Consider the following 12,262-nt stretch of genomic DNA (forward strand, 5'->3'; position numbering starts at 1 on the left):
CACACATTATTAGAGAAACGCAAATCAAAACCACAATGAGGTATCATCTTACACCAGTCAGAATGGCCATCATCAGAAAGTCTACAAACAATAAATGCTGGAGAGGGTGTGGAGAAAAGGGAACCCTCATGCACCAATGGTAGGAATGCAAATTGATAACAGCCACTATAGAAAACAGTATGGAGATTCCTTAAAAAACTAGGAATAAAACTACTATACGAACCAGCAATCCCACTACTGGGCATATACCCTCAGGAAACCATAACTGAAAAAGATACATGTACCCCAATGTTCACTGCAGTACTATGTACAATAGCTAGGATATGGAGGCAACCTAGATGTCCATCAACAGATGAATGGATACAGAAGCTGTGGTACATACACACAATGGAATATTACTTAGCTATAAAAAAGGAGCACATGAGTCAGTTCTAATGAGGTGGATTAATCTAGATCCTATTATACAGAGTAAGTCAGAAAGACAGATTTTGTATATTAACGCATACATATGAAATCTAGAAAGATGGTACTGATGATCATATTTACAGGGCAGCAAAGGAGACAGCCATAAAGAACAGAATTTTGGTCACAGTGGGAGAGGGAGACGGTGGAAAGACTTGAGAGAGTAGTACTGAAACATACACATGACCAAATGTACAATAGCTAGCCAGTGGGAATTTGCTGTATGATGCAGGAAACCCAAAGCCAGTGCTCTGTGACAGTCTAGAGAGGTAGGATAAGGAGGGAGGTGGGAGGAAGGTTTAAGAGGGAGGGGACATGTGTATGCCTGTGGCTGATTCATGTTGATGTATGGCAGAAACCATCACTATATAGTAAAGTAATTATCCTCCAATTAAAAATAAATTTTTTAAGAAAGAAATAAACTTCCAAAAAAAAAAAGCTGTTTGACCTACTACCAGGAAGAGATATTACATTCTATTAAGTAAAATACTATTTCAAAATATCTTACACAATTTTAATTACACAAATATAATGTCTTACTAGTCTCTTCAGCCATGTTGCATGTAAAAAAATGTGAATCATTTTTTAAATAAAGTAAAACTGCTACAAAATATAAAACTAGGTTTAAGATGTCTTTTTTCCCTTTGAAATGAAAATAAACTCAAAGCCAGTCTTGAATATTTAACGAAAATGTTAGACTGTGACAAATGGTCACTCACGCAAAATAGTTTATATTAATGAATCAGAAAATTAAGATCTATCTTTATACTCATTAATAATAATAAAAATTAATAATATCCAAACATCTCATGATCTCAGCTTCCCTTAATAATGGTTAAGCTATATTAATGTGGAATAGGAATTAAGTATGCATAGGCATGACCTAGTGAGCTTATGAAAATGCAGATTCAACAATATCCTGCATATCTACCCAGTTTCCAGGTGTTTCTGATACTGCTGGTCAGAAGAAATAACATAGACCCTTTAGCTCAGCATCAGTTGCTATAAATGTCATTAGTAACTTTAACTGAATACAAACTCAATCTCAAGATAGCTGCCAAAAAAGAGAGAGTTAATTCAGTTTTGGGCTGCTGTGTCCTACAGAAGTAAGATTCTAGCTGGTCAGAAATAATTACTTTTTACTTAGGTTTAGGTACCAAATGAGCATTCACCAGTAATTCTAGACCAGTAATGATCTAGAAACCATAATGAGGTCACTTTGACACATAACCTCTGCTCCAGTCACGTTAGCAATGTTGGCAAATACAGAAAGAGATGACCAAAAAGAAACAGCTAGGATCAAACATGACTTATCTTCACAGACCCTAGAAAAGGTATAGAAAAGGTACAGAAAACTAAAAGTATTAAGTGGGACCCAAGACACATGCTTGCTAAGTTCCAGATGACAGCCAGGATTATGGACTGCATTAAATGGATCCAAAGTACTCAGCCCAGACTGAGGGCACTACAAGACTCTCTGCTTAAGGCAGACATATGGACAGAGTACTCTAGATTGGAGCAGTGGCTGTGCTGGAAGGTATAAGGCTAGAAAAAGTTGTGTGACCTGGGGAAAAACCCACTCCTATGATCCAGGCATCCAGGCTTCCCAGGTGGCTCAGAGGTTAAAGCGTCTGCCTGCAATGCAGAAGACCTGGGTTCAATCCCTGGGTCGGGAAGATCCCCTGCAGAAAGAAATGGCAACCCACTCCAGTATTCCTGCCTGGAGAATCCCATGGACGGAGGAACCTGGTGGGCTACAATCCATGGGGTCACAAAGAGTCGGACATGACTGAGTGACTTCACTCACTCACTCACTCATGATCCAAGCAAGCAATTCAATGATTCCAAGACTCCATGTGCAATACCACAATATCAACACCGATCAAGAGGCATCAAACACCATTTTAAGACAGGCATCTGAAATAGTCTACAGATAAGAAGCAATCACAAATTATAAAACCACTAGAGAAGATAGGAAAGTTTAAAACTACAAAAAGATGACATTAAAAATGAGCCTGCAAACAAAACTTCCCCAGAACATGAAGAAATAAATACAATTCTAAGAAAGATAAATATCCAAATCAGAATATAAAACCATGAAACATAAAGAACATCTGATAGAATGAAGAATGTCTAAATTGAAAAAGGAAACACTACGGTATGAGAGCGCTTTCAAACATTTAAAGGATTGTGGCAAAAGAGGATTTAAATTTAAACTTTATGTGATTCCAAGGACAACCACCCTCTGCTGCCACTCTGCCAAGGAAGCCTTTTCAAAATATTAGATTCATGTGAAAATGAAATAAATTGCCACTGTGGGGCTAAAGTGCCTTGGAACACTTCCAGTAGATTTAAAGGGTAATATTTATAAAGATAGCCTTATAAAGACAGTATAAGAGAGTTGCATATTAAGTAGTTTTATGTAATACCAATAAAGTACTCAAAACAGGTCTCAATTATTTTAAGTTCAACTCTTACCAAATAAACTTTCATATTTATACCAGTGAGGTTTGTAAAAGTTCTGAAAGACGATGTAATAAACTGATTAGGAATGCTTTTTTTTTTTTTTTTTAACAGTCATATTCTAAATCAGGCTTCACAAATCAATGTAGTCCCTAGTTTTAGTAAGAAGCTGAGTTACGTAGAGGAGTAAAAGATCCATGAAAATAACTTTCACTAATGTTTTTAAAAAGAGGAATAAAACATTAATATTTGCATCTGACTAGAATTTTATCTAAAATAATTAAACATAATTGAAGATTTGGTGAGAACAAAGGAAAACTAACAGAGTAGAAATAACACATATTTGTCTTTTTCAAAAATTTCTCAAGGCAACACATGAAGAATTGAGTAGTATTTAAGACAGCATTTCAAGGTCCAGAGAGGTTTTGGGGGGAAAGTTGCATATAGACAGGGAACTTTCTAAAAGACATACTTCTATCATTTGTTTAATGGAGATAATCACAGAAACAGCTAACAATAGTTATTTTGAGGAAAGGGACTAAGGATATAAAGAAGTTTTTACCTCTTTAATTTCTTAACCTGGTACATGTACTTTTTTAAAATATCAAGTAGATTCATCTTTGTAGTGATAATCCTAGCACCATGCTATTTACAGCCTCAACACTGAAAACATACATTTATGAAGTTCTAATCCTAAATATCTTTCTACAAACAATATATGTTAAAAAAAGAAATTTCAGCATTTTCTTATTTTTTTTAATTTTCAAAATTTGTAAACCTTCAGAAAGGTTGCAAAGCTAGCATAATGAATACCCACATGATCTTTCTGACTGAAACTTTTGAAAGTAAATTGCAAGCATCATGGCAACTCGCCTCTAAATACTTCATTCAGCATGTGATTCCTATGAACAAGGATATTATCCTATGCAACCATAACACAATTATCACACTCAAGAATTTTAACACTGATATTATTTTGTAATATATAGTCCATATTAAAACTGTCCCACTGTTCCAATTGTGTCCTTTATGGCTATTTTGCTGTGATCAAGGATCACACACTGCCTTTAGTTGTTACATCACTTCACTCTCTTTTAAGCTAAATAGCTCCCAGAATTTGTATTGCCTATCATGAAACTGCTATTTTTAAAGAGTCTAGGACAGCTACTTTGTAAAAGAGTAGCACAGGCAAGTCCTCCATATCTCTGTTATAGTGTTTTTAGAGAAAAATAAAGATGTATTGAGCACATCCAAGTTAGCCCTGCTGCCCTCAGTCATAGCATTATAAGCCAGATTAATTTTAAACATCAAATAGACCCTTGGGGGAAAAAATAGCAATTCAGAACCCAAGAGTTCACATCTCAGTTGCTCTTAGTCAGAGTCCCCAACAAGTAGCTACATAGAGGCCCACTCACACGGGGGAGGGTTGGCAATATTACTGTTAGAGAAAAAGGAATATAAAGAGTTAACACAGTATCTAAATGTTAACAGAACAACCAAAGCTAGTATACAAACTAGTTTTTAGTTTGTACACTAAAAACTAATTGGATATTTGTTTCTTTAGATACACAGAGTAATTTTTATAATCGATTACATCTTTCTTCTAATTATATTATCAATATTAGAAATATTTCTATGAAATCAATAAAATTACTAAATTACTACTTTTATCTGGATCCCAGATAAGACAAAGTATCAATGCCAACTCACAATCTTTGATTTGAAGATATCCAGCAGACCTGATAAATGAGTATACTGATTTGGCACTTTTCGAAGATGAACCATTTCAAAATCAGTTCGGACACCAGGACCCTGACATTCACCCACATACATTCTTCGCCATTTGTGATGAATCTGCACAAAGAGTGGCACCTGGCTGTAGGATATAATTAACAAGAATAGACTCTAAGTTCATTAAACATTGAATAGCTTCTAAATCTCGCTTTACAGTATAACATTATTTTAATCTCAAATATCTAAAGAAATAAACAAGGAACATTCCACAGACATATTTATAACAAAGGCATTATTAGTTTCTTTTCTCCTTACACTAATAAAATGAAATTATCATCAAGTGGCACTGTACAGTCAGAACATTATTTTTAAATGGCTGAAAAATCATTAAAAAAAAAAAAGGCAGAATAAAAATTTTCTTGAATAAAAGTGATCTCACCTACTAGGATTTTCAAGGACATTAATTAAACTTGATTCACAGGTATTAAACAATACAAATTAAACCTACATTAGTGGTGAATTATATTTTACTTAATCATTTGAAGATATAGTTGTTCCTCCTTATTCAAAGATTTCCATATCTGCAAATTAGCCTACTCACTAAAATCTATCTTAACTTCAAAAATCAATACCTGTAGCACTTTCAGTCATTTGAAAACATGTGCAGAGAAACAAAAAATTCAAGTTACCTGAATGCATAGTCCTAGTGGAGGCTGAACAAGGTGATGCTGTTATCAAGTTTTTAAAATTAGATTTTTCTTTGTATTTTTAAAATTATTTTTAATTGGAGGATAATTGCTTTACAGTGTTGGGTTGGTTTCTGCTACACATCAACATGAATCAGCCATAGGTATACATATGTCCCTTCCCTCCCATCTCCCACCTCATCCCACCCCTCTAGGTTGTTACAGTGCCCTGGGTTGAGCTCCCTGAGTCACACAACAAATTCCCACTGGCTATCTATTTTACATATGGTATATGCTTCAGTGCTACTCTCTCAGTGGGCCCACCTTCTCTCTCATTCTGTCTGTAAGTCTGTTCTCTATGTCTGCATCTCCATTGCTGCCCTACAAATATGGTTCACCAGTACCATATATATGTTAATGTACGCTATTTATTTGTTCTTCTCTTTCTGACTTACTTCACTCTGTAGAACAGGCTCTAGGTTCATCCACCTCACTAGAACTGACTCAAATTCATTCCTTTTCACGTGAGTAATATTCCACTGTGTGTAGGTACAACTTCTTTACACATTCATCTCTTGATGGATATCTAGGTTGCTTCCATGTTCTGATTTTGCATCAAAATTTAAATAGATTAAACATTTGGAAGCAAAATACAAAAACAGTACAATTTATTAATTTTAAATATTCATGTAATATTTCAGTAAGTTTCCCTTTAGATATGCTTTCCCTAAAGATTTTGTTGTGTTGGTCCTTATATATAATATTCCAATATAATAACATAAAAATACTAATCCTATATTAATCAAAAACCTAACATTTAGCAAGCAGTTTCCTTCATAAATTTTAATTTAAAATAGTTCTTAAAACTCATGTCTAGGTGTTTTGACATGTCCACCTACCAGCCAGTGTTTCCCAAAGCAATAGACACAGAGCTCAGAAGAAGATTGCACTTAGATTCACTGAGGACAGCATCATTGTTTGCAGCAGGTGCTATCACCACAAACTCTCGGAGTCCATACCTTTAAAAAAAAGAAAAAAGAATCACTGCCATTAAACAGGCAAAAAAGTCAGAACACAAAAATCTATTATTTGGGAAACGTGAAAAATATTTCCCTGAAAAGAAAGTTAGGTTTGAACCCAGGTCTGTCTTTCTTTCCTTCTTAAATGGCAACTGAACCTATAACAACCTGAATTTCCTTCATTTGGCACAAAATTCACATCATTCATCTATTTTCTCTCCATTCTTTACAAATTCGCAGCGATTTGCTGAAATTACGAATTACAAAGAAAAAAAATTAAATAATCAGTTTTGTCTTAGTTAGGTTTCAAAAATAAAACATGAAAGCCAGCACTGACTTCTTGTATTAATTAGGTGATAACATTAAGTCCACTAATGTGGAGAGTTAAAGTTTAATAGATTCCCTAAATGTCAGGAAAATAACTATCAGTCATACTTGTGCTGTCAAAGTAAGAACATGATTTAGTCTTGTTTAGTCGGTAAGTCCTATCTTTTTTTTTTTTTTTTTTTTTTGTGACCCCATGGACTGTAGCCCGCCAGCTCCTCTGTCCATGGGATTTCCCAGGTAAGAATACTGGAATGGGTTGCCATTTAATTCTCCAGATTTACTCTACTGCTGCTGCTAAGTCGCTTCAGTCGTGTCCAACTCTGTGCGACCCCATAGACGGCAGCCCGCCAGGCTCCCCCGTCCCTGGGATTCTCCAGGCAAGAACACTGGAGTGGGCTGCCATTTCCTTAATCTAGTATTATAATTAAAGAATTATTATATTCTTTCACTCAATAACACATATTAGATAGGAATCACAAAATTATCAGGCTTACTCTTGGTATCTTACAATAATGCAAACTTCTCATTTAGTTGACAAGTCCATTAAAAACCACAAATCGGCAGCCAAAATTTACAAAAACATTAAGGTCAAACTGGTAATCTTGCCTCCTGAAAATTCCTGTCCTATTCACTCCCTGTTGTGTTTTTATTTAACAATATTTTTAATATAAATTTATAAAAGGCATTACTCATTTGCCTATTTTAACTCTACACAGTTATGAATACTTCTATGAACAGTCTCAAGAAATTCCCCGAAACAGTAGCAAAAAAGATTTAATTTTTTTAAAATCCAATCATAATCTGTTTGCTGTTTAGATGACAAAAGTTTATTTCATCTTCTCACGTCTCCTCCACCCTCCTACCCCTGAAATCAAAATTAGTTATGTAGAAGTAGCATCAAATACCGCAAAGAACCCAGAGCTGTGAATTTTAGGCTCTAAATCTATTTACATACAGTTTTTTTCTTTCTTTTCTTAATATCCTTGGAAGAAAGAAAACAAAAGCACTTATTTGCCTCGGTATCCCCAGAAACTTGAAAGAAACAGTTGTCAATCGTTCTTGGTCATTCTTCCAAAACTGTTCCATCTGTCCATTGACCCATCCTTTCCTCAAAAAAGATTAGATTAACATACTTCCTGTACCTTCTTTTCAAAGGCTCATCTCCCCTACTGGTCAGTACTTTGTTTCCAGTTTTATGCTACTGCAACAACACTGCAACAATTTCTACAGGGTATAACTGTGGGACAAATTCTTAGAAGTTGCTGGCTAAAAGAACATCTTAAACATCTTTAACATTGATAGCTGTTGCCAATTGATAGCTGTTGCCAAACTAACTCCTCCCCCTCCATACACATAAAATTGTGCCAGTGTATACTCCTGTTCACAATAAATAAGCCAAAGTGAACTGCTTCCTATTTATCTGCAATAAAAGCCAATCCTCAATGTATTTGTTTCCACTACCTGGAATGTTTTCCCTACTCAACAGTCATCATGGAACATCAGTAGATTCTTTTTTTTTTTTGAAGATTTATCTCAAATACCACCCCATTACCTCTGTTAAATATGCTCTTTTCTTTGATTACAAATGTATTTTCCCTGTCACTATTATCTTTAAAAGATCAATGCATACAGGTGGTCAACAGCTACATGGAAAGATGCTAAACATCACTAATCATTAGGGAAATTCAAATCAAAACAACAATGACATATAACCTTGTATCTTTTAGAGTAATGATCATCAAAAAGAAAAGAAAAACTATTGGCAAGAATGCAGGGGAAAAAGGGAACCCTCAGTCACTGTTGGTGGGGATATAGACTGGTGCAGCCAGGAGGAAAAACAGTATGGAAGTGTCTTCAAAAAAATTTTAAATGGAACTACCTTATGACCCAGCAATTCTATTTCTGGGTATTTATCTAAAGAAAATGAAAACACTAATTCAAAAAGTTATGTGCCCCCATGAACACTGTAGCACCAATTACAAAAGCCAAGATATGGAAACAACTTAAGTATCCATTAATGGGTGAATGAATGAAGAAAATGTGGTGTATGTATATGCAGACAGAGGAGCCTGGTGGGCTACAGTCCACAGGGTCACACAGAGTCAGACACAACTGAAGCGACTAAGCACGCATGCATACACACAACAGATTATTATCCTGCCATAGAAAAAACTGAAACCTTACCATGTGCAACAACATGCACGGACGTGAGGACATTATGCTAAGTGAAACAAGTCAGACGGAGAAAGACGAAATAGGATCTCACTTACATATGGAATAAAAACAAACAAACAAAAATGCACCAAGCTCCTAGACACAGACAACAGATAGCTGGCTGCCAGAGGTGGTGTGTGAGGTGGCGGAAATGGTGGAGAGACCAAAAGATACAAATCTCCAGTTATAAAGGAAGTAAAATTATGGGGATGTAATGTACAGCATGGTGACTATAGTTAATAATACTGTACAGTGCATCTGAAAGTTGCTAAGAGAATAAATCTTAAAAATCTTAAAAGTTCTCATCACAAAAGAAAATTCTGAAACTAGGTATGTGGACTAATATTAACAGGACTTATGAACCTACCTACCACACCCTCTGCTCACAAAAGAGTTCATAAGTTTACATTTGAACATAAATGTCTGCTAAAATTAATGTTTGTATCATTTCTATGACTATTTTTTTTTAATAAATAGCAATTAATCAAGGGACTAAATTTCTAATGAGGGTTTCAGGATCAGCCATTAGAAGGTATTTAAAGGATATGTATAAAAGGAGGCAGAGAGAAGCAGCCAATAAGTCACATTATTAAGATTCCCTCATAGCTCAGTTGGTAAAGAATCTGCCTGCAATGCAGGAGACACAGGTTCAATTCCTGGGTGGGAAAGATCCCCTGGAGAAGGAAAATAGCAACCCACTCCAGTATTCCTGCCTGGAGAATCCCATGAACAGAGGAGCGTGGCAGGCTATAGTCCATGGGGTCACAAGAGTCGGACACGACTAAACCACCACCTTGCCTAAACTATAAAACTTGATCATGAAACTGTAACCAAGTGCCTGTGTCCCTGTCTTTTGAAGTAAGAGGCTTTTATTTTCATCTCCCAGATCTCCCCTGGGTCTCTAAAGGTTGGCTCAAGCATTAATTATCAGGATATGTGAACATGTAGAAACTAAAAGAGGTTGGGCTGGGAAAGGTAACAATTCAGATTATAAATCAACCACATAGTAGAGTCATCAAACTCCCAGTTCCTTAAAAAATATAAATGTCTGACACATATTCCTAAGTTGTTTTTACAGAAACCAGACCCCACCAGATGAAAACTGCTGACTGCAAGCACGAAGTGCCCAAACTGATTGGAGCCAGAGAATTGATGATGTGCCAAACTTTACCTTGATGCCAATCAACCCAAGAGCTGAGCACAAGCTGATCATGGACCACGCGGCCCCCTCCCTCACAATGTCCTTGAAAACCCTTCCCTGAAAGCTATTGCAAAGCTGGGTCTTTTGATCATGAGTTTCCCATTCTCATTGTCTGGTGACCTGCAATAACACTGTACTGTCCTTTACCACAACTTGGTATCAGTAAATTGGCTTTGCTGTGCGGACACACATCCAGGTTCATTAACATCATGCCCACATAACTTTTAAGACTAGTTTTACAAAATACTTTTTAAAAAGTTAAATAGGGTTAATGCTAACCTGGCAGATGTTTGATACAAAAACTGAAAATAGGAGATAACAAAATAGAAATAGATTGATAAACTTGAACCATCAAAACTCAGCATTTGACATAAATGTTCTATTTTTTGTAAGTTTGATTAATCATATATTAGGTTTTTCTCATTCTGACAATCTTTACTCATTGTCTATGTATAGTACAAATATTTTGCATTATACTTCAAATTTGGGGGGTCTACTTTATTAACTTTCAGTTCAGTCGCTCAGTCGTGTCCAACTCTTTGCAATCCCATGAACTGCAGCACACCAGGCTTCCCTGTCCATCACAAACAAACTGCTAGAGTCTACCAAACCCATGTCCATTGAGTCAGTGATGCCATCCAACCATCTCATCCTGTGTTGTCCCCTTCTCCTGCCCCCAGGGTCTTTTCCCAGCATCAGGGTCTTTTCCAATGAGTCAACTCTTTGCATGAGGTGGCCAAAGTACTGGAGTTTCAGCTTTAGCATCATTCCTTCCAAAGAAATCCCAGGGCTGATCTCCTTCAAAATGGACTGGTTGGATCTCCTTGCACTCCAAGGGAATCTCAAGAGTCTTCTCCAACACCATAGTTCAAAAGCATCAATTCTTCGGCGCTCAGCCTTCTTCACAGTCCAACTCTCACATCCATACATGACCACAGGAAAAACCATAGCCTTGACTAGACGGACCTTTGTTGACAAAGTAATGTCTCTTCTTTTGAATATGCTATCTAGGTTGGTCATAACCTTTCTTCCAAGGAGTAAGCGTCTTTTAATTTCATGGCTGCAGTCACCATCTGCCGTGATTTTGGAGCCCCAAAAAATAAAGGCTGACCCTGTTTCCACTGTTTCTCCATCTATTTCCCATGAAGTGATGGGACTGGATGCCATGATCTTAGTTTTCTGAATGTTGAGCTTTAAGCCAACTTTTTCACTCTCCTCTTTCACTTTCATCAAGAGGCTTTTTAGTTCCTCTTCACTTTCTGCCATAAGGGTGGTGTCATCTGCATATCTGAGGTTATTGATATTTCTCCCGGCAATCTTGATTCCAGTTTCTGTTTCTTCCAGCCCCACGTTTCTCATGATGTACTCTGCATATAAGTTAAATAAGCAGGGTGACAATATACAGCCTTGACGTACTCCTTTTCCTATTTGGAACCAGTTTGTTGTTCCATGTCCAGTTCTAACTGTTGCTTCCTGACCTGCATACAGATTTCTCAAGAGGCAGGTCAGGTGGTCTGGTATTCCCATCTCTTTCAGAATTTTCCACAGTCTATTGTGATCCACACAATCAAAGGCTTTGGCATAGTCAATAAAGCAGAAATAGATGTTTTTTGTTCAACTTAAAAAAGGAAATATTTATAGCTGAAAACTTATGTGTATGTTATTCTTCAGTTGCTAAGAAGCTTCATGATTAATTTGTATCCTTGAAAGTAAGAATTTTTAACAATTATAATTTCAAAATTCTATTTAAAAAATATGAGAACAATATGAAATCTTGTTAAGATGCCTAGTTCACATTAGATTACAAATTCATAGACACTATCTCATCTTTTGCCATTCTCAACCCTCAGCTTACCCCAAGGCTTCCCAAACTATTTGCAGGCTTCAAGTTCAGTTAGGCATCATCACCTCTACTTACACTCTTCTGCCTTGAATATCTTTTTATTTAAACTCACCTGGCTTATTCTCACTTGCCTTGCAGGATTCAGGTAAGGTATCACCTCTCCTTGGAAACATTTCCTGACTTGATCTATCTGGAAAGGCAGTATCTCCTATGAGTGTGCCTCAAGCTCTGTGCTGCCCCCCATGAAAGCACTTAGCAGTGCCGCCATCTGTTCCCTTATCTCTAAACCTCCTTCTAATCCGAAAGCCATCTG

At 36.4% G+C, this 12,262-nt stretch overlaps 1 protein-coding gene across 2 annotated transcripts in view; it reads right to left on the reverse strand.

The window, feature by feature from the left end:
* RAB3GAP1 (RAB3 GTPase activating protein catalytic subunit 1) overlaps window positions 1-12,262 on the reverse strand; it is a 112,047-nt gene that overhangs the window by 43,501 nt on the left and 56,284 nt on the right. For both annotated transcript variants that reach the window (XM_059875412.1, NM_001083483.1), the window contains 2 exon segments: window positions 6,245-6,364; window positions 4,636-4,801 (listed from right to left, as the gene is read on the reverse strand). In XM_059875412.1, coding sequence (XP_059731395.1) covers window positions 4,636-4,801; window positions 6,245-6,364 — 286 coding nt within the window.

The sequence above is a fragment of the Bos taurus genome, chromosome 2, assembly GCF_002263795.3.
Source record: "Bos taurus isolate L1 Dominette 01449 registration number 42190680 breed Hereford chromosome 2, ARS-UCD2.0, whole genome shotgun sequence".
NCBI classification, from domain to species: Eukaryota; Metazoa; Chordata; class Mammalia; order Artiodactyla; family Bovidae; genus Bos; species Bos taurus.